This window comes from Mus musculus, chromosome 2, assembly GCF_000001635.26.
Source record: "Mus musculus strain C57BL/6J chromosome 2, GRCm38.p6 C57BL/6J".
Taxonomy (NCBI): Eukaryota; Metazoa; Chordata; class Mammalia; order Rodentia; family Muridae; genus Mus; species Mus musculus.
The window spans coordinates 156,917,332-156,940,790 of NC_000068.7; the positions used below are offsets into that span (position 1 = coordinate 156,917,332).

General features: G+C 46.6%; 1 protein-coding gene across 14 annotated transcripts in view; it reads right to left on the minus strand.

Annotated features, from left to right (window-relative positions):
* Positions 1 to 10,010: 10,010 nt before the first annotated feature.
* Positions 10,011 to 23,459, minus strand: part of Ndrg3 (N-myc downstream regulated gene 3) — a 64,791-nt gene continuing 51,342 nt past the window's right edge. For 4 of the 14 annotated variants that reach the window (NM_001355394.1, NM_001355393.1, NM_180956.1 and 1 more), the window contains 9 exons: positions 23,026 to 23,082; positions 21,220 to 21,323; positions 20,155 to 20,220; positions 19,996 to 20,047; positions 17,611 to 17,658; positions 14,099 to 14,134; positions 13,885 to 13,936; positions 12,601 to 12,639; positions 10,011 to 11,550 (listed from right to left, as the gene is read on the minus strand). In NM_001355394.1, the coding sequence (NP_001342323.1) occupies positions 11,369 to 11,550; positions 12,601 to 12,639; positions 13,885 to 13,936; positions 14,099 to 14,134; positions 17,611 to 17,658; positions 19,996 to 20,047; positions 20,155 to 20,220; positions 21,220 to 21,323; positions 23,026 to 23,082 (636 nt within the window). In that variant the 3' untranslated portion in view covers positions 10,011 to 11,368. The remainder of the gene's footprint in view (positions 11,551 to 12,600; positions 12,640 to 13,884; positions 13,937 to 14,098; positions 14,135 to 17,610; positions 17,659 to 19,995; positions 20,048 to 20,154; positions 20,221 to 21,219; positions 21,324 to 23,025; positions 23,083 to 23,459) is intronic. The other 10 variants (XM_030251733.1, XM_011239593.1, XM_030251732.1 and 7 more) reach the window with 3 other exon arrangements.

The window sequence follows — 23,459 nt, forward strand, 5'->3', positions numbered from 1 at the left end:
GAGGGTCAGAATGCTGAGACTCATTCATTTCGTCTATTCCAATTTTAACATTTCTAAAAAATAAACAGTCTGATTAACTAAAGTATCCCTGATGATTATATTTGCATCTGTCAGTCTCACATTAGGTAGCAGAGATTTAAAGTGCAGAAACCACTGTGCTGAGTGGCAAATGACTTCCATGACAGAGCTCAGGAGCTGGAGGCAGGAGGATCTGAAGTTCAAAGTCGTCCTTGGCCAGACCAGGAGTTTACCTGCATTAGAGAACCTATCTTAAAAACAAACCAGAAGTCTCTCAAAGGCCTTCCAACGTAACTCGAACTCAACAGTAAACTGCATCTTTGCTGGGGGACACAGGAGAAAGTGTCAGGCTGATTGGACAAGGGTATTTCTCCACAGTATGAGCCCGTGAGATGGCTCAGCACTGGAGGCATTTTGGCCACGCCCGACAACTTGATTTTGATCCTCAGACTTCACTCACATGGTGAAAGGAAAGAACCAACCAACCAACCCCTTCAAGCTATCCCATGGCTTCTGCATGTGTGCTGTGTGCCCCTCAAGAAAATAGGTACATCTGTAGCCCGGGATGCCCTTGTGTTCATGGCGACCCTCCTGGTCCAGCCTCCCTCCCATCCAGGAGGCTTCACGCTCACTTGTTCATTGATGTTTGATGAGATAGTATTGCTGAACAGTTCAGGCCTCCAACTCACGATCATCCTACCCCAGCCTCCCAAGGGCACCACCTCTGTGCATCACCAACCCTCAGCCCTAGGCTGGAGTAGATAGGTAAAGCCAGGCATGCTGCTTCCTGCTGCTGCTGCTTTCTTTTGTTGAAGGCATTGATGGTTAAACACGATGGGAGAGACATGGGGTAGAATCAGATGTGAGCTGACATAGAAGAAAGCACAGGGTTTATGAAGGAGAAATTAAAATAAACTCTTGTGGCTGCATGAATTTTTTTTCATAAAAATGGAGAACAGAAAAGAATTTAAAAAGGAGAGGATGGGGATATGTTGAGGTACATGGGAGGAGCGGGAGGAAAGAGTTGGAGTAGATATGTTCAAGGTATAGTGCTTAAATAGATGAAATTGCCAGAGAGACAGAGAGAGGAAGGAAGGAAGGAAGGAAGGAAGGAAGGAAGGAAGGAAGGAAGGAAGGAAGGAAGGAAGAAAGAAAAGAAAAGAAAAGAAGAGAAAAGAAAAGAAAAGAAAAGAAAAGAAAAGAAGAGAAAAGAAAAGAAGGAAGGAAAGAGAAAATAAAAGAAATCCCAATTGAGGAGACTGACCGGTTGAAAAGCATAGACAAGCATAAAGGATGCACAGGAAAAGGGCAGACAGATAGAGCAAGGGCTCTGTCTCTTGTGGTTGCAGTGTATGGTGCAGAGAGGAAGCAGAGACCACAACCAGAAAGGAAGCCAACCATTCCTGGTGAAGAGACTGGCAGCTTAACCACAGGGCAAGCCTGCAGTTCCGTGTGTCTTAAATCCCCTGGGGTCGGAGTCTACAGAGACAGCTCAGTGGTTAAGAGCATTTGCAGCTCTTCAGGTCCCACCACCAGCCTGGAGGTTCGTAGCTATTTGCAGTTCAAGTTCCAGAAGATCTGACAAGCTGTTCTGCACATCCTGCCCATCAGGCATGCACACTGTACACATACACACAGGCAAAGCCCTCTGCAAACAAAATAAAAATAAATTTGTCTTAAAATCCAGTGGAGAATCTGGTGTTAGAGTGACTACTACTCCTTTGTGACAAGTCAGCACTAAAAAAATCCATTTTTACTCACACACACACACACACACACACACACACACACACACACAAAGGGATTGTTGCTTGAGACTGAACTATTCTGGGGACCTAAAGACAAGGACCAGTCACAAATCTGGCGGCACCTCGCCATCATTGTTTCTGGGTGTGAGACAGCCATGTGAGATGAGCATGAAGAGACAGCAGCTCACACCTGGACATATGATAAGGTCGGTAGCATGAAGCTTGGACAGTTAAGGCCTCAGTAGTCAGTGGCTCGCCCTCTGTGGAGAGATCAGATCCTTCACTGTGATAACCGATCCCCAATACGACTCAGAAGCCCTTGACAGTGGTCAGTATTCGATAAAATCTGAAATTCTATAGCTGGGCGTGGTGGCGCATGCCTTTAATCCCAGCACTTGGGAGGCAGAGGCAGGCGGATTTCTGAGTTCGAGGCCAGCCTGGTCTACAGAGTGAGTTCCAGAGTTCCAGGACAGCCAGGGCTATACAGAGAAACCCTGTCTCGAAAGACAAAAAAAAAAAAGTCTGAAATTCTGTCATATAGCTTAATGCCTGCATGCTGAGTACTTCAAAGCTCAAGTGTAGGAGAGATTTGACTTGCACAGCTGTCCCCCTAACGGGGGACACGGTGACCGATCTTCAGTGTAGATGTTTGGTTCTCCAAACACTCACGAGAGCCCTCTTTGTTTAGATATAAACCAGCCCTTGGTATTCAGGTTGGGGGGGGGGGGTCTGTAGTGAGGATCCACTTGCTTCACAGGTTGAAATGCAAAATGTGACTACCAGGGGCTCCTGGTAAACACAGAAAAGAGCTCTTAGGGTGGAGGCATCTGTCAGACATCTGGCCCTTGATTGGCCCAGGTTTAGCACTACTCAGAAGGTAAGCAAGCCAAGAGACCTAACTCAACAGATCGCCCCACCCCCAACACGGGCTTTGATGTTTGTAGATATAGAAGGAGGAGCTCCAGCCTCCCCCTGCCCTGCATGGGGCAGAGCTCCAGCCTCCCCCTGCCCCACATCTCCTTCTCCTCTGTTTTCACTTTTAGCATAACTTTTATTTCTAAATAGCTTTTTGTTCTTGTTTTCTTCTTATGATTGTCTTTGGAGTTGTTTTAGACAAGCTCTAGCTGTTAGCTCATGGCTGGCCTAGAGGTGAACCTGCTGCTACTGCCTCCCAGGTACTGGGGTTTGTATGTATGAGACACCACAGTCTGATTTTGACATATGTTTTCTTACTTAAAGAATTACATTTATTTATTTATTTATTTATTTATTTATTTATTTATTTATTTATTTATTATAGTGTGTGGGGGAGGCAATGTGTGCCATGGTGTGTGTGTGTGGCAGCAAGAGGACAACTTGCAGGAATTGCTTCTCTCCTCCTGCCACGTGGGACTCAGGAGTTCAACTCTCAAAGTCTCTTCTGGTGACATACTTCCTCTAGCAAGGCTCTATCTCTTAAAGGTCTCCCCAGACAGTACCACCAACTTAGAGCCAAGGGAGCCTATGGGGTGGGGGGCCACTACTCAAAGCACCACAGTCACTTAAGAGGCTCCATACTGCCCTGGGGCCCAGGACTGGGCAGCATCTCTCTGCAGGTCTCCATCCTTCTCACCAGTCCAGCTTTGCAGCTTCCCATCCACACAAGCGGATTCCTTATAGTCAATTTTTATACATATGCATGTGTGTGCATAGCCACATGCACACATGATTGTTCCTGCTACTCTAGAGAACCCTACTATTCTAGTCAAACTCTAAATCAAGATGTGATTTGAGAAGACATTTATATAATACTGAACCCAGTTGCAGGAAAAACTGCATGTTATGTCTAGATCCTAGACTCTACTGTATACAAGTGTTTGGATATAATATAACACATACACAGGAGACTAGGGAAGGGCTAGAGACAGAAGACAGACAAGGGGAGGAAGGACAAGATGCAGATAATGGATACAAGTTATGAAAAAAAGTTGCTTTTTTTCTAGTTTTAACTCTATCATGGATTTTTCCTCTTGTGTATGTGGCGATGCATAAGATGTTATTTTGAGTGAAAGTGTAAAATCCAAAGGGAAGCTCTATGGCTTCTGAATGGCTGTTCTAACTGTAGGAGGTCACTGAGATGGACAGACTTTGCGTCTAGGCAAGGGCTTGTTTGAGTGGTTATATTAATGCATGTGATATTTTTATTTGTAAATCCTCCAATACAGTGATTTTTATTTTAAAAAGCAAGCATTTATGGGCTGTTTTGGTTAATAAGAACTAGATCTATACCTACAGTTTTGACATAAAAATATTAAAATTCCTAGGATCATTTGTTTATGCAGTCATCTTAAATGCTGGGACTTTTGCTCAGGGATAGCTTAGAAAATTATTCTTTTTATTAATATTTATTTAGTTGATGTATATGAATACACTGTAGCTGTCTTCAGACACACCAGAAGAGGGAACTGGATCTCATTACAGATGGTTGTGAGCCACCATGTGGTTGCTGGGAATTGACCTCAGGACCTCTGGAAGAGCAGTCAGTGCTCTTAATCACTGAGCCATCTCTCCAGCCCCCTAGAAAATTGTTATTCTCCTTCATATATACCTGAAGACATTAAGTCAATAAACTGTGGTAAACCTGTATATCTCTATTTGTTTTATCACTTTCATGATAGTCAAACTTTAGAATCAACCTAGGTGTCCATGAACAACTGAATGGAAGAAGAAAAAGGGTCATGTACGCTCAATGGGGTTTCATTTGTTTATAATGAATAACTTATCGTTTTCAGGAAAATGTATACAGATAGAAATCACTGTGCTTCATAAAATAAGTGAGACATTGAGGTTGCATTTTTTCTCTCATTGGTGGAACATGAGTTACACCAATCCATGAGTGTGCACACATACACAAACTCACCGCACACGTGCACGCGTGCGCGCGCGCGCGCACACACACACTTTGATATGAAAGTAGAAAGGAAGAGGGAAGATTGGAGAGGTGAATAGAAGCAATGGAGCCAGGTGGTGGTGGTGCACATCTTCAATCCCAGCACTTAAGAGGCAGAGGCAAGCAGATCTCTGTGAGTTCAAGGCCACTCTGGTTTACAGAGCAAATTTCAGGACAGCCAGAACTACAGAAACCCTGCCTTGAAAAACCAAGAACGAGGGGGTGGGGGTGGGGGTGGGGCTAATGGAGAATGAATATAATCAATGAGCTACTTTTTTTTTTTTTTTTTTTAGCCAAGAGAACCTAGAACCTACACCCACACAAGTGCTGGAGTCTGATGCAGAAGGAATGTGAGTTCAAAGCAAGTTTCAGACCAGCCTAGACTAAATAGCAAGAGTATGTATGTATGTATGTATGTATCCATGTAAGTATATATGTATGTATGCATGATGCATATGAAACAAGGGACTGGAGAGATGTCTCCGAGGCTAAGTGCTCTCATTGCTCTTGTAGAGCACCAACTGTGGTTCCTAGCACCCATGTCAGATGGCTTCTAAGTGCTTATAACTCCAGCTACAGGGATCCAGTGTCCTAGCATCTATTACTATGTGTATTTATGTGCATCCCCCCATAATTAAAATAAACATACATATACAGTAGGAAAACAGATTTTGTGTCAAGTATTTCACAGCACCTCTTAGGTAGAGAACTTCCTGCAACAAACAACATAAATATCCTACTTCTATACTATAAATGAGGTAGCCACTCGGTCCCCGAGGCCACTGAACGCTTCACTGATAGACAGTGTGACCGCAGAACTATTTTACGTGTGCAGGCTGGAGATGAAATCCATGGCTTCCTGTGTGCTTTCAGGTGCTCCATTGGTGAAGTCCTTGCCCAGCCACTCATATTTACTCTCCTTTCTGCTTCTTGGATGTTCTTACCACTACTCAACTGAAGCCAGGAGACTTTGTCTGGCTCACAGGGCAGGGTATTTATTCATAGGCTGTCATTGAAACTTGGGGCTGTATAGGGGTTGTTGGCCAAAGTCCCAGAGGTAGTAAGATCTAGGTTTATAGTGACTCATGATGCCTTGGAAGGGCCTGATGATCCCATAGCTATGACCTACCTGCTGCAGGTCTCTAGCCTGGACCAGAGGAACTGGAGCTTGGGCCGAACAGACATTTCCCTCTGCTGGACATTCGTCCCATCATCCCTCAGCAGGCTCTCAGAAGCACACTGCCAAGAGAAACCAGAAAAGACAGCGACTGAGGGGACACAGCCCATAGATACAGCTAGGATCCGGACACTTGACCAACACCAGGAGTGACCCCTCCTGTTAGAGTCAAGCCTCAGCCCTTTCTTCATAGGCAGACACTGCCAGCAAGCTGTAGGTGGTTTGCTTTGCGTTATTCTTTCCTAGGCTGTGGCTTTGCTCCACTCTGAAGAATACTGCTGGTCTCTGATACCTCTGTGTAGGAGCTTTGTAGTTGTGTGTGTGTGTGTGTGTGTGTGTGTGTGTCCCTTCCATGGGTTAGCCTGCATTTCCCTTTCTCTTTGGGTCTGGACTCCACCCTCTCTCACGAAGCTCCCCAGGAATCCTCAGTCTTTGCTGCTGCTGCTGCTGATCCTCCTTTATATTCTGGTGGCCTGGTGTACTGGCTAGTTTTGTGTCAACTTGACACAGCTGGGGTTATCACAGAGAAAGGAGCTTCAGTTGAGGAAATGCCTCCATGAGATCCAACTCTAAGGCATTTTCTCAATTAATGATCAAGGGGGAAAGGCCCCTTGTGGGTGGGACCATCTCTGGGCTGGTAGTCTTGGGTTCTATAAGAGAGCAGGCTGAGCAAACCAGGGGAGGCAAGCCAGTAAAGAACATCCCTCCATGGCCTCTGCATCAGCTCCTGCTCCCTGACCTGTTTGAGTTCCAGTCCTGACTTCCTTTGGTGATGAACAGCAGCATGGAAGTGTAAGCCGAATAAACCCTTTCCTCCCCAACTTGCTTCTTGGTCATGATGTTTGTGCAGGAATAGAAACCCTGACTAAGACACCTGGGGAACCATTCCTTAGGCCTGGGGTCACATTTTGCTAGTTGGTGGCAGGGATAGTCAGAAGACACTGAGGTCTCTGTGGGCATGCCAGGGTCCATGGCTGGGGTTAGAGGCCAAGGGAGAACCAAGAGGACTTAGGATGAGAAGCACATACAGAAGGGACACTGAATACAATTAAGAATGCCAAAAGCACAGAGTAAGATTGCTGAGAGTCTGTCAGTCTATGTGACGTAGTGGGACTGACAGACAAGGCTCTGAGGGACTGACTGGCCCTTCTGGGTGTCCCTTTCCTCATCTGAGAAGTGGGGATAGCCACACCCAACATTTGGGTTTGAGAGATAGTGCCCTGGAAAGCCAGCCCTGGGACCACACTTCCTTCCTGGTGTTAAATACCTTTGTGATAAGTTTTTTCCAGGAACTCTTCCTTCTTCAACTGCTTTGTTGGGTTCCTTCCAAGTTTTAATTATATACTCACTTTTTAGAAGTTTTCAAATATTTCTTTTTAAATGACACTATGCACTGAGGATTATGTCCCCAGGCTGTCTCCAAACGTCTGGGCTTAAGTGATCCTTGTGAAACATCTGAATGTTTGTTTCCTCTTTCATTGGCCCACAACCCCGTGTTCCTGTTCTCAATTTTCAGTGAGGCCCACAAAAGGCCCTACACATATATCAACAGTGTCTTAGATGATTCTGTTTTTCCAACACTATGGTAAGTGTTTCCAGTGAGGGGGCTGGGTTCTCTAAGCTTTTTCAGATAGTCTCATTATTTTCAGCAGGACAAGATGTAATTTCACCTACTTGGTTCCATTCAGCTGGCCAGGCACTGCCAAGGGTTCACGGTTGGCAGGAGCAGCTCACAGACTAGCATGAAGACACAGTGGGTGTCTTCCTTACCCTAGAGACACACATTGCCTGGATGAGGGTGTTGCTCATTAATGCTATGGGATGACATCCAAGTCCTGGAATTGTCCCCACGGAGTAGAGACAGGGCCTTGTAGGGATGACAACTCGTCTGTGTTAGCCCCCAACCCAACCTGTCTTGCAGCGCTGTGTCACCATCTGGAGAAACCCAACCTGTCTTGCAGCGCTGTGTCACCATCTGGAGAAACCCAACCTGTCTTGCAGCGCTGTGTCACCATCTGGAGAAACAGCATTTGTCTTTGCTGCCTCTGTGCTGAGCTCAGTATCCACAGCACAGAGCTCAGGAACTCTGTACTGGCTGGTTTTATATGTCAACTTGACACAACTTGGAGTTATTACCAAGGAGCCTCCCTTGAGGAAATGCCTCCATGAGATCCAGCTGTAAGGCATTTTCTCAGTTAGTGATCAAGGAGCAAGGCCCCAGCCCATTATGGGTGGTGCCATGCCTGGGCTGGTGGTCCTGGGTTCTATAAGAAAGCAGGCTGAGTAAGCCATGGGAAGCAATCCAGTAAGCAGCACCCCTCCAGGGCCTCTGCATCAGCTCCTGCCTCCAAGTTCCTGCCTTGTGTGAGTTCCTGTCCTGACTTCCTTTGGTGATGAACAGCAATGTGGAAGTATAAGCTGAATAAACCCTTTCCTCCCCAACTTGCTTCGTGGTCATGCTGTTTTGTGCAGGAATAGAAATCCTGACTAAGACAAACACCAAGCAGGCTGGTGCCCCAGGATTGGCTCTGGACAGCCCCTTCCTCTCAGACTTTGGGGACTTGGCAGCTTTGGTGAGGATGGTGGTTCTGCTGCCTCCTGGAGGCTGGCATTTGCTCACTGCCAGGGCAACTCTTCCATCTGAGCTGCCCCAAGGATGAGGTTCAGGCTAAGTGCATGGCTTTATGCCTGCCATGGTAGCATGGGGGACTAACTCAGAGCAGCTGTGTGACCTCACACACAGCATGCAGCTTGGGGTGTCTCCTGTGATGAAGGCTCCTAACGCTGACTCGGGCTCACTCTGCAGGGTCAGAGGGAGGATTGGAGGTGATCAACTTTCTTGCTCTACTGCAGCAAGACCACAACCTTTAGGACCCTTGGGCCACAGCGGACCTGCTCTTTGCTCGACATCTCTCCAGGACTCTGCAACATTCTCTTCCTGTTCTGGCCAAGGCATGGTAACTACTGGGGAAGATGTGGCCCAGGGAGTGGCAGTGAGGCTGAAGACAAACATGTGCTGGCCACATTTGCACAAGAGATCAGATCACTTGGCCTACATCTGAGCAACATTCTCTGTGCTTAGACGCTGTCTGTGGTGTCCCGGTGAGAGGATGGGCAGAGTGCTGGGGAAAGGCAGCAGAAACTGCACAGCACCCAGGCTGCCCTGCTTCTCTCTAACCCCCTTTTCACTGCAATGACCTCGTGTGGAGGATAAGCTGCAGCTCAGGCAGAGGTGAGACAGTGCAGGGCTGGGAGGGCTGTCTTGTCTTCTGGGATTTTGTCGGCTCTTTTGTCTTGTTCTAGAGCTTGGACCTGATCCAAAGGGCCCATTCATATCTGTTCCTAGCGCCATTCCTTTTCCCACTAAGGATCTCCTGAGAGAGCAGCTGTAGATGCAGCAGCTGGCAGTGCCTTGGGAGGGCGATCCAGAGTTCTCTCTTCAGTCAGGTTAGAAGCCTGTGGTCCTGGGCCATCAGTCTGTATGGCAAGTGGGGAGTCCAGTAGGACCAGCAGGCGTATGAGGGCATGTTGGATAGAAGAATGTAAGTCTCCAGGAGGCAATCAGATGGGGCGAGCAGACTGTGTTTCTATGGAACCTTAGAAACCTGTCATAACCACCAGCTCCCCTCCTGAGATAAGCAAAGCCCACCTCCATTCTCAGAGTGGACCATTCTTTCTACCCCATACGAGATGTGACTTCCTAAAACTTTTCCTTAGAGGACGGGGCATAGCAGCTGCTGGAGAATTATAGCCTGTATCTTAACAGGAACCCAGGAAAGTGTTTATAAATTATCACATGGCAGTTGGACCAGGAATTCCAGAGATGGTGGGACATAAGAAATGGATTAGCTACCTCGGGTTCCGGCTCCTTCTCTTCACAAACAGCACTGCCCAGCTTCTTGGGAGTTTTGAAGGGAGCAGGACATGTCATGCAGATGGGAGTTCAGCAGGTCTCCCTTCACTGGCTCTAAGATCTCAAACACACTATTTATTCTAAAGTGCCCATTCCTCCCTCTTCTAAGAGCCACTGAACAGGATAAGTAATCACAGGTAAGAAAAGGCACAGCCTAGAACCAGTGAAAGAAACCCACCCACCCAAGCCTTGGAGAGTCGCTTTGGAGAAATAACACCAGCAGCCGGGTAACAATGAGACATATACAGCTTTATTTAATCTGTAAAAAGTCACACTCTGGCAGAGTGACGCCTTTCTTATCTTAGCAGAAAGCAAGGAGTGTGTGAAAAACCTTTTCTTCAGATTTGGAACCATAGGACCCTGGCTGGGCTCACATCTGGATACTTCCAGAGTCCTTGTGTGTGGCAGCTTCCTCCCAGAGGGTCTCCCTGGCTGGTATGACCCCTCATCAACATCAGACAGGGGGGCAAAAATATTTCTACCTGGACAGGGCTGCCCTGAGTTTGTCCCCTTCCCTCTGATAAAGGGACATTACATGCTTAAGACCTTCCTAGAAAGTCACCTTCAAGGTGTCTTGGCTTCCATTTTGTCATCTGACATCATGATGGTGTGCTAATGGTCCTTCCTCTTCCCCAGTAAGATCCCCACCATCGATGGCATTTTTAAATATCACTCCATTTTTTCTGGAACTGAGGGATGGAGAACCGCTCTGCATCAGACATCCTGCAGATGCGTGGGTGTCTGGTAAGTGGAATCAGACGCTACAGGGACAGAGCACTTTCTCTCTGCAGAGTGAAGCCTGGCGCTCTGTTTTCCAGCTTTCTTGGCTAATCTAGAGCTTAGGCCAGTTCTCTGGAGAAAACACTGTGGTGTACCAGACATCATTCACAGGCTTCAGATCTATCCCTCTGACTCACACAATGGCAGGGATGGATCCACGTGGACAGGGGAGGTGACTGCCACCCTGCCTGCCTATCTGTGTAATAGTTATCCCTTCTACTGGTCAAGGCAGTCAATGGCCCACACAGTAACTACAGTTTTGCATATTCCTCAGACCTGCTCTCTCCTGAAATCACTCTGCAAATACTGTTTGTTGTCCAAGTGGAACCAAAATCCAATCTTGTGGCCCAACCCACCCAGATATCCACTCTGCATATTTCCCTTAAAAAAATGCCACTGAGGATTCAAAAAAAGTCCCTTTGCAGAAGCACTACAAGAAAGCATGTCTAAAGTCACAGAAGTATGCACACACAGACACAGACACGCGTGCTCGCACACACATGGAGTTGGGAATTAAAGAATCTCATCAGATACATATTTGAGGGAGCATAGGGAAAGGCTGGCAAGAGAAGATATGGAGGTCAGGTCAGATGGAGATGTTGGAATGTTACAGTAATGGCATGGGTGTGGCTCTGGTACACACAGAAAGGGTGGAGAGAATGACACTCTCGGCTACTAGAGAGAGATGCTGTGGCCATGCGTGAGTGAAAGGAAGTGGGGGCCAGCTGACGGAATGAAATGTTCTATTACGGAGTGGTCATTTCAAGGAGAGGGACTTGCATGGTCCAGGGGAGGAGATCTGCTTAGCAAGACACTTCCATGGTCTGGTGTCTGTCCAGGACATCAGGGGACTCACAGGATTCTTGAGTTCCATCTGACTGATTGCTGGTCACAGACCTGCTAAAGGGACTTTCTCCAGAGCCAATGCTACTTGAGGTGGAGTGGGTTCGTGATCGGGCGAGCCGGGTCATGCTGGCAGATGGTACTGTAACAAAGAACCAAGAGGTCAGGAGGAGGAGCCTGGTGGAGCTCAGATACTCTACAAGGTTCAGCAAAGATGTTCCCTTTCCCAGCCCCCCTAAGATGGTGCCCAGGGTGACATAAGGTCCCCCCACTCTGCACTCTCTGCTGCAGCTGAGTGACTGTATGTAAGGCTGCCTTGACCCTCTGCATCTGTATTCTCCTCAGAGTCTCCTTTAGAGTGGGATGGGAAACCCTACAGAGTAGAGCCTCTTAGCTGTGCCCACGCCATTCATACAGTGATTAGGAGGTGGCTTTGGGAACAGACACTGGTCACCAAAACCTGCAGTGCATGCAAGACTAAACCAAAGAAAGAACAACAAACCACACAAGTAGGAAGGTATTTCACAAACACAGTGCAAGCCCGATACAACAAGACTACCATCCGTGTCCACAGGCTACTGTTGCCCTCTGGGTGGGAGACACGGATGGGGAGAGGGGAGAGAAGGTGTTTTGGAGCTGATCTCTACACAGGGATGAGGTAGAGGTGGTTGGGTTCAGGGACTGAGAGGGGAGGGACTCTAGGGATGTTTAATTTAGACTCCTTTTTTGCTACTGTTACTACTTTGACCGTAAGATCCTTTCAGTATTAGCACGGCCTGCACAGGGCCTTACTGGAAATGACTCACTATCTATTATTCTAGATCATCAGTCATTTCCCTGTTGTCTGTTCGTTACTGGGATCAAAGGATACCATTATCTGCTCACAGATGCTAGTCTTCCTCGTCAAGGATTAGCAAACAGGTGGTTGTGGTGGCAGTGAGAGAGGGGCCCTCCCTGCTGAGCTTTTGCTGGGGCTGTCACCCTGGCTGAGGGGGAGAGGCTGCCTGGGCAGTTCTATGGAATCCTCTTTTCTTCCAGGGAGTAGGCCTGCTCTGTCGGGTTAACTCAGAACACACTGAGCCCTGTTCTATCGGGCTCTCACTGTACAGGGAAACCGCGGACATGCGGCAGGCAGCCAATGCAGCAGGAAGAGCAGAGTTGGGAGGCGGGCAGGGCCAGCACAAGAAGGTACCTGACTCGCTGCTGAGGTGACTGAGCTGCACATACGGGACTGGAAGCAGGATGGACACAGGAAAAGGCAGGTTAGTGACCCACAAGGACTAAGTGACAACCTTGGCTGCCTAGATGATGCTAACAGGATATTTGGCCAGGAATGAACGTTTCTGTCAAGGTCCCAGAGAAGAGTCTGATGTAAGCACTTTAATGCCACGACTCTCAACAGACCAGGGAACCTATTCCACCCTCATCCTATACAGTCACCCTACCCTGGACTAGGACCCAGCTGCATCGTCAGTATTTTTGGGAAAGGATGAGAACAGGCAAGGAGGGGACTCTTCCTCCTGATGAGCCAGAGGGCTGTGTGTGGGCTCGGTTGGTAGCAGCTCACAGACGGGGACAACATAGCCACTCTAGACAAGACACACATGATCTTCCTGTCAACTACAGTTCTGAACCCAGGGCCCAACTTCTGAGGCAGCTCTCAATGGTCACCATCCAATGGACAAAGATGGAAATACTGTCTGCTAGGTAGAGTTCTGTACTGGGGTTAAAACCCTTGAGAAGTATAAATTTCTGTGACAAATGAGAAAGCTCAGGGGTCTGAGAGGTTAGAACCCAACACGGCAGCACATGACATACACACATGTGTGGACATACACTGCCAGCTCATCTCTTGGCAGAACAGATTTTACTAATGACACTCTTCTTTCTTCTTGGAGTTTCTACTTTGTTTCTGTGGGCACGAAGTACATCTGCTGGGTTCAGATGTACCGCATGCTCTGACTCACGGCTAAGGCAGTCAAAGCCTCAGTGGTTAAGATGTGAGCCTGGAGTCAAGACGTTGAAGGGTCAGCCATGGCTATGCTGTTTACTGGCTGCCCTAGGAGGCATGCTCAACATTCTTGAGCCTCAGCGTGCTCAGTGCCACTTCTTAAAGACAAGTATGGTAGCACATACCTTTAATCCCAGCACTTGGGAAGCAGAGGCAGCTGGATCACTGAGTTCGAGGCCAGCCTGGTCTACAGAGTCAGAGTTCCAGGTCAGCTAGGGCTACACAGATACCCAGTCTCAAGGAACAAAAGAAAAGAAACCAACAAAATCAGTTTTAGTCTGAGGACATTTAGCTGTCAGCCTAACTTAAACACATGCACAGATGGACGACCGCTCTGTATTCTGTTGTTCTCTACCTGAAGGCTGACAAGCACACGGGGCATGTCCTCACAACTGTGGCCTCCTAGATGTAAACTTACCCTAGTACCTATACATTTATAATAAATAGAAAACGTATACTACTCACTGTAGCCCATTCCCTGCAAAAAGTACTTGAAGGCCTCGGTGAGCTTCCCAGGCTACAGGGACAAACAAAGACGGCATTAATTTCTGCATAGGTAGCGAGGTAGCAGTGTGTGTGTGTGTGTGTGTGTCTGTGTGTCTGTGTGTGTGTGTGTGTCTGTGTGTGTGTGTCTGTGTGTGTGTAACTGTGTAACTATTATGAACACTTCCTTACTTACCTGAACTACTTGGGGCAGTCCTCCACAGTCTGCCATCTAGAAGAGGAAGAACACCTAAGTCAGTGGACCTCCGCTGAGGGGAGTGCCCTCACCATCCCAAGCCCAAAGGGCAGGGCTTAATGGTAGGCTCCTTGATGCTTAACTGCATCATCTTTGGATCACTTCAGTGTGCTCTATGCCTTGACATTGGCAATACCTGAGAGGGACACTCAGGCTGCCCATCCACAGGATGCTAAGGCCTGGCTTTCAGGCCTCTCTTTGGGCTGACAGTGTTGCCAGCTACACCATTCACCCTGGCCTTGCTTGTACCCAAAGAAACTAATCGCTCAGTCCTTCACTTTAGCCTGAGTACCTGGACACAGGTTTGTGTCACCATGTCTGCTTTCTAGTCCCCTTCATCTCTTTATTGTCCTTACTCTATGACAAAGGGTATGATGTCATCAGGAGAGGAGAACTGTCCGGCCCCTCCCCACCTTCCCCAGCTGGATCTTCGGTGCTGCTCTTCACCTTTGAAGGGTTTTCATCGGGCTAGTGTGTACTGGAATCGCCTGTTAAATCCTGACTCTTGGATTCTATCTCGAGGGTTCTGACTGAATAGGTGTGCAATGAGGCCAGAGAACTAGCATTTCTAACTCGGTGACAGAGGTGTAGCATCTGCCAGTCTGTACTTAGCACTGTTTGCAGTGCGTTTTGGCCAGACAGAAACCAACATCCTCTTTTCAGATGATATGACCTGACCTCAGAGAGGGGCTATTCCGCTGACTTGCCTCAATTTAAAGGAATATGAAAGGACTGGAGAGATGGCTCAGTAATTAGAGCATGTTTTGTTCTTCTAGAAGACCAGGGTTTGATCCCCAGCACCCATATGGCAGTTCTAAAGGATTTGCCACCTTTTTTTGACCTTCTTGGACACCACCAGTCCAGTCAAGCACATGATGCACACACACACACACACACACACACACACACACACACACACACACACACACTCAAACATACACTTGCAGGCAAAATAGTCATATAGATATATAATGTATATATATATATATATATATGTATATATATATATATATATATATACACATACACACACACATACATTATATAGTATATAACACACACACACACACATATATTCATTGATGGAATTAAAACCCTTTAAATGGGAGCCATTATTTAAGACAGAAGGATGTCACAAAAGGCATTAGAATTTGAGAAAAACAAGCCTGAGAAACAACCACGTAATCTGACAAATATAAAATGGAACAAACTAGTGTGGCTGGGGACTTTTGCAAAGTTTAGAAGCTAAAAACTAGTTAGAAGTAAGACACTGCTGCATGGGGCCTTAACTGGGGCAAGTCCAGGTTACATAGTGAATTCCAGGCAAGTTGTGAACCACATAGGGGAGCTACTGTGTCTTAAAAAGAAGAAGAAAAGAAGACGTAGAAAAGGAAGAGGAAGATGAGGAGGAAGAGAAGGGGCCATAAGACTCTGCCCTGCCTAGGGAAGCTAAAGGCAGTGGAGGGCTGGTGAGAGGACGTCATCACCTTCAGTGGACAGCTCCACACCATGCCCATGGGAATGGTCTCCTTCAAGGGTAGTGTGCACTCTTAACCAATGAGCCTTTTCTCCAGCCCCCATTAGTTCTTATTACATTTTAAAGTTGCATTTATTTAATTTGTGTGTGTTTATGCACGTCATGCTTGGTGGTGTGTGTGTGCCTGCATGTGTATGTGCGCGTGCTTGTGTGTGGACAAAGATGATAACTGGTGGGAGTCAATTCTCTTCGCCGTCAACTCAGGCTGTCAGGGCTGTGAGGTATGGCAGTGAGCACCTTTACTTGCTGAGCCATCTAGGTGGTCCAGTGTTTTGTGAAACTGGGTCTTATGTAGCCTGAACTTTCCATCCAGCTGAGAATGGACTTCGACTCCTGATTTTTTTTTTTTTACCTCCCAAGCAGTTTGTTTGTTTGTTTGTTTGTTTGGTTTTTGGTATTATCAAATTTGTAAAAATCAAATTTGAAGCCATAAATTTCTTATCCATATTTTAGAGAAGCCCGTGGGTCCCCTGCAGTCCAGAGCACTGTGAGTTAGGCAGCCTCAGAGCACCAGGCCTATGTGTATTCTGAGAGCTACCTGTTGCTCAACAGGGCTTCCCTTTGACACACACTTGAGAGAGAGAGAAAGGGAAGAAGTTGGAAGTCCTGTGGATGATGGAGTCCAAGCAGTGGCAGCAGGCCAGCAGGCCAGGTCCACAAACACATGACCAGAGCTCTGTTTGGAAAATAAAACTTCTGTCTGGGGGACACTTATAATATTCTTGATAATCTAGAAATGTATGACAAATATAAGTGGCCTAAGAGAAAAAAAAAACCTGTATCCTTTATCACTAAGATGTGCTTAGATGTTTCCTTAAAAATACAACAGGGGCCAGGCATGGTAGCACACACTTTTAATCCCAGCACTGGAGAAGGAGAGGCAGGCGGATCTCTCTCTGAGTTTGAGGCCAGCCTGGTCTACAAAGTGAGTTCGAGTACAGCCAAGGCTGTTATGCAGAAATAACTTGTCTTGAAAAACAAAACAAAACAAAGGACTCAGGAAATAAAGCATTACTTTATTTCTTGTAATTTTGTAATGTTTACTTAATTTTCAGTAGAATAGGAAAATGTTTATACCATAAATGGAGGAAACAGATACATGGTTATAGATATCTTCTAATCTTTATTTGTCTGTTTGTTTTGTAGGTCAGGATAGCCTGGAACTCACTATGTAGCGCAGGCTGGCATCAAACTTATAGCAATCCTCAGCCTCCTATGACTTGGAATTTTAAGTATAGGCCATTATCTCAGCCGTTTTTTTTTTTTTTTTCCTTCAGACAGCGTCTCTTTGTAGCTCAGGCTAGTCTCAATCTCACTAAAAATCCACTTGTGCCTTCTGAGTGATGGGATTAAAGGAATGCACCACCATGCCTAGACCTCCAGCTCCTCTGATATGATCTAAAAACATAGAAAACAGACACTAATATTTCACTACATATTTCTTTTTTTTTTAAACAAATTTTTATTCGATATTTTCTTCAGTGGGCAGGATATAAATTTAGAAAGTAATTTAGAAAATATATTCTCTGGGCTGGTGAGATGGCTCGGAGGGTCCCAGTGGTTGCAGCTGAGCCTGATACCCTGAGTGCCCTCCCTAAGGCCCATAGGATAGAAGGAGAGAAGGAAGTTGTTCTAACTTCCAAGTGTGCCTTGGCATGTGTTGTTCCCTACCAATAAATACATAAATGTAATTCATGAATTTTTTTTCTTATTCTTCCAGAGAGAGAGAGAGAGAGAGAGAGAGAGAGAGAGAAGGGGGGTGGGGGTAGAGAAAGAAAGACAGAAACAGAAACAGAGAGAACAAACACAAATGCCTATAAGTGGGGAGAAGAGAATCACACAGTGTAGCTTAAAACACAGAGCTGGAATGTATCTCAGTTATCACAATGGTCAGCTATGAGAGCAAATACACTACCTTTAGCAAAGTTGTATTTATAGGGTCGAGGCGAGAATTACATTCAACCTGAAAAAGAAAACAATTCTATAAACTGCTAGAATCACCATGCTAGTGATCTTACAATCAGAGAGATCAGGTCATATGTGATGCTTGCTTGGCTAATGGCTCAGAGTTTATCTAAAAAAAAAATGTCATTTCCTTGTCTTTAACGAACAGCACAAGGACTCTAAAGTCCATAAGACATGTGGGACAGCACCTCCCTTCTCAGAGAGGTGAGCAGGACTGTGGCCCCGCCCTACTGGATCTCCTCCATGCCTTCCCAGCACAGTTGGACTAAGTTGTGTCCGCTGGGCCTAAGCCTGTGTCCACCTCCCTGCTCAGCCCCTCCTGCCTGGGGGGAATGGACGGATGGACAGACGGCTGCCACGCCCCAGCCTCTGACTCTTCTGACTCAAGATCTCTGGCTCTCCAGTGTGAAGCTGAATTCTTTGTGACTGTTCCATTGTGATGGTCATCAAAATCGGGGATGATGGCCTGCCTCGTCTCTTTGTTTGTGATCTTGGCTCCATGAAAACGGTCTGGGAAGATTATCTCTGAGTATATGCCCTATCACTTGAGCCATATACCTCCAGCTCCAGCAGGCCAATATTTTAATCAAATAATTTTTATCAAACAACTTTAATCAAATTTAATCACTTAATCAAACAACTTTTCCTTATCACATTTTCTAAGAATATACACACAGAAGCTGCGATAAGAGCTGGGGATCTAGGAACGTGTGTGATTATACCAAAAAGGAAAATGAAGTCAGTTCAAAACCATCACTGCTGTGTGCAATGAACACGTAGAACACCAGTAGGGTTTTTAGAGACAGACAAGAAGAGGTGGGTGCCTGGAGACGTGCAGAGGTGGAGAAAGGAGGACTGTGCAGGGCACGCAAGTCACTGTGGTGGCGAGTGTACAGTGCCGACACACACAGGCAAACTCCGGGAGGCATGGAGCTGACTGAGCTGACAGGGTTTGAGTGCTTTAGCAGAGCAGTGGCACAAGTGTGGTACTGAGGAGGCAGTGAGCGGTCAGGGAGTGGATCGAGTTACCTATGCCAGAATCAGCAATCCAGGTGAACTTGGGATCTCAGGATTGCTGAAGGGCAGGCTTACACAACTCCTCTAAAACCAGGAGATGATCGAGAAGCCACATTCGGGTCAGAGGCTCAGTCTGCTCTACGCAAGGGACAATGCAGGCAGGGTAAAAAAAACGTATCCTTTTTGTACAGAAAACACGATTCTACAGGTAGAATTTTAAAGTGGCTATCTAGTCACAGTGCTCAGAGTATCGTAGACAAGCCATAAATATTTTCTAGGAGATCAACTTCTGTCTCTGCATAATAAACCATGCTTTCCATTCTCCACTACGTTGTAATTCATATAATGTTCTATGCCTCCACGGTTAACTACCCACAGTCACCGAGGCTGTGTGTGTTTTCAGGCAGGGTTGGAGACAACGCTAATGCTCTACACCTCTGATCACTGGTCTCTGACACATCTTTGCATTTCCTAAATCCTGGAACGGAGATAGCTTCTGTTACTCCTCAGCACTGAATAGGAGATGCTCCGGATGATGCTGAACTAGTGAGCACAACCAGGTGTCAATAGCACATGGGGGGGCTGGCGAGATGGCTCAGCGGTTAAGAGCACTGACTGCTCTTCCGAAGGTCCTGAGTTCAAATCCCAGCAACCACATGGTGGCTCACAACCATCCGTAATGAGATCTGACACCCTCTTCTGGTGCATCTGAAGACAGCTACAGTGTACTAATGAATAATAATAAATAAATCTTAAAAAAAAAAAAAAAGCACATGGGGGCTTTCTCCTTGATATTGCGGGGATGACTCGTAAGTTCCTACCATTAGAGGCATGAGGGGCTCTGGCAAGAGAGGTGGGTCTGTGATTAGAGAAGTGGGCTCTCTGTCTTTCAGATGAAGCCACACCTCTCTAAAAACAGGAGCGTGGAAGTAAAATAAAAAGGCCTTATTTATTTGGATAAGTTATACCTTAAAAATCATGGAACATGTTATTTAATCCAACACAAGGGAAAGGCTATGGAAAGGCTCTCTGCAGCTTCTGCACCTACTGGATGTGTGGTGGTAACTCCCCAAGTGGAAGGCTGACTGTAAACATCTGACAGTTACTGCCAGAGTGGACAGTGGCACACAGAGCCATCAAGGACCACACTGATCAATCTGAGGAGACCTGGTGACACTTCTGGGGAACTAATTTTCAAAGTATGTCACAGTAGAACCTGGTGGATGCGATTAGACACGGCATGACCTAGTGTGATCATGTGTCAACGGTGTCGGCAGGGTGCCTGCCATACAGGCTGGACTACATCAGCACCACTTACCACAGCCTCCACAGCAGGTGAATTGTCCCCCACCACCAGTAAGGTAGAACACCTAGGACCAGGGGGAAGAAGAGCACTCGGTCAGCAAGGGAGCACCAACACTGCTGAACACGGATCAGTCGTGGCAGGCAGCGACTCAGGGGGGAGACAGGCACTTACTTTAGCGTTTTCAATCTGTTATCATTTTGGCCCAGTATAGGCCTTTCGATCTCCAGGTCTCTGCGCCTAGACAAACAAAGCAGACTCAGCATCGTTTACAGGAAAACCAGGGCCTTCGTGTGTCTCCTGGACATGTCCTCCAGAGTGTGATGGGCTAGGAACACTGACTGTCCTCACACCTGAGGACGGAAGGGCCCTGAGCAGTGCCCTGAGCAGCCGCTTCCATGGCACATAAGAACAACAGGGTCTGTGGGATGCTAAGAAGAGGGAGAGCTTGAAAATTCAAGCGGCTGCACTGCTGAAATCCTCAAGGCTGACTGAATTTCCAAGTGGTCTGTAGAAATGAGCACAATCCCTTGAAGAAGGGATGGTGTACTTTTATGTGGGAAGAGAGTCTTACTTATAATAGCTTTGCACAGGACTTTTATCGTTATTTCAATTAAAAATAGGAAAGCTCTCCAGACCAGATTTAAATCCTGGCATTGGGCCTTCCTGGCTGTGCATCTCTGCAAATGTACAGCTGACTCATGCAGCCTTCCCCACCACATTCCTTCTTTGGTAAAACTATTCCTAGGGAAATCAGTGCTCTCTCCTTAGCCTACCCTGGGACAGGGAGAGAGATGACAGCAAGTTTTGAAATAATCAAGGAGAAAGGAGTTGACTTACATCCACATGCTACTCTGCCTGCTTCATGACAAGGCGGCAGCAAACAGCATTAAAACCAAGCCCCAGTGACCCCTGTACGCTGCCCACACCACACACACTGTGTCTTCCTACACGTGCCTGGCTTTCTTCTGGACCTCAGCATTAACTGCTTTTTCTGACTATATGCTAATTTGGCTTTCTTTGTTCCCCTAAGAGAGCCTAGAAACTGCTACTGTTTTTAGCACTCACTTCTTTAAAGCTCTTTCTTACAGCCCTTCCATCCTAGAATGATCAAACACCATAGGCGATCCGATTAAACGACCATGGCAGGAGTTATTTCTCCTCTCTGCTTCCTTGAATGTCAAGCAGATTTTAGAGGTGGGCTACACAGTTAACTAAAGGGTTGGGAGACAACCCTACCCATTATAGGAACCCAGGAAGAGCTGGAGGTTTTCTTGGTTGATATCTTGAGCAATGTGCAGTCTGTAGGTTTGAATGAGGTCCAAATTGGCCTGCAACTCCTCCTAGAACGAGTGGAAGAAAAGACCAGTAAGCTGAACGGCAGAACACGTCCATCTTATGTAGTTTGTATTTTCAGTGACAGGAGCCACTGTGCTCAGGAGGGGACTGGGGGTGCTGTGGAGAGTTATTAATGTACCAGCACACCGAATGGCTTACATCTTCTAAGATCAACAATACCTATGGGCCCCATCAGAGTTCAGTTCCATATTCTGTGTCGAACCAGGGCACCAACTGGTAGATGGATATACCAAAGATAGTTATATGGAGCGAAAAATGCCAGGTCCAGGCAGTATATCCTATGATTTTACCTATTTTAAATTAAAAATTAGGCAAAAGTAAAGAAGAGAGGTAATGGAACAGTGAGTGTGTTTCGGGGGATTAATGAATAGGAAGAAGAGAACCTCTTTGTTCTCTTTGTATGGAGACATTTTATACAGTAATATATGTAGATATATAAGAGAATCTATAGGACAAAGGTCAGAGGCACGCACTTACAGTATGTGCATCATAGTGTATGTGAGTTATGCCCCCTTTGTCAAGAATACAATATGGACGGAGGTTACCCACGAAGAACCAGATTAAAATCCCAGCACTTGGAAAGCTAAAGGAAGAGCATCCAAGTTTGATGCCAATCCTGGGGACAGACATTGTCAAAAGCAAGAGAGCAGGGAATCAGAAGACCTAGAGTGATTGCCTATGAGAAACAGGAAATGGATGTTTCATAGATTTTCTATAATAAGCCTGAATAAGCTCTTCTTCCTAAATGTATAATATTAGTAAAAAAATAAAATGAAAAAAAAAGAGAAAATAATAACAGGAAGACTATAACTTTGGAACTAGACCCTGATTCAAATGTCAGCTCCATCACTTTCATGTGGACAATGGTGGTATATTATGCTGTGTTTCAGGCCTTTGGTTTCCCTCTCTCAAAATTAAGCCAAGGTGCTGGAGAGATTGCTAAGCGGTTAAGAGCACTGGCTCTTCTTTCAGAAGATCCAGGCTTATACCACCTACACCAGATAAAATAAAAACTACTCAGCAGGCACATAGCCAGTAGGTGGTGACAGCCTGCTGTATCTCGACCTTCCATTCTCCTTTAGGGGTATTTAGAATTAAGGATGCAAACTAACTGAGCAGCCTCCACGCCTCCCTGTAACTGCCCCTCCACACCCCAGCCCCTCACAGCTCCACACCTCATCGAGCAGTGTCTCCATCACTCACTTTCCCTTAGAAATCAGGACTGGAGGCAAATCCCCCACCAACAGCTGTCCATCCCAGGACAGCAGCCGTCCTGCTGGACACCAGTGTCCCTCAGTCCCTGGCTGGATGAGGTCATCTCTAAGCTCCTTTCCCAATAGCAGCTCAGCGCTCTTGGCTTGTCTCCTCTGAAATGTTGATTCCTGTGAAGCCCTTCCTGAACCTCCTGGTGGCTCTAAAGCTGTCTGCTGAGGCACTGGTGTTGTCAAACATACCCAGATGGCATTCTGCTCACGGGGGACAGGTGGGGAGAGGCTGTTTTCTGTCTCTCTCTGAGTGCCAAGATCCGTGAGGCTAAGAGAAGCCCCTCCTGCAGGGCTAGCCTTTGCAGGCCCACGTGCCCTTCTGACTGCAAGGACCATGCTCTTTGCAGGATCCGTGCATTGCAATGAGCCTCTTTCTCTCCTGAAGCACAGGAAGGCTTTTTGTACAAGAACAGGAGCTTACCTGGCCAAAGTGATGAGCCAGAATTATGTCCACAATGTTGGTGGTAAAACCTGAGAGCTAAAAGATAAAAAATGGTGTTAAGCTGGGCGTGGTGGCACATGCCTTTAATCTGAGCACTCAGGAGGCAGGGGCAGGCGAATTTCTCTGGTCTACAAAGTGAGTTCCAGGACAGCCAGGGCTATACAGAGAAACCCTGTCTCGAAAAACCACCACCACCACCACCAAAACCCAAAAAAACCCAAAATGGTGTTAATAGAGTTAGCAAGTGTGAGTATTTCACAGGCTGTCCACTAAAGGAAGGTGTTCTTTTCTGTCCAAACATTATTCCTCAATAAAACAAGAGGTCACAGGGCATGGTGGCAAACAACTGTAATCCCAGTTACTAGGATGAGAGAGGTTAAGGGAGGAGGACCATAGTTTGAAGTTAGACGGGA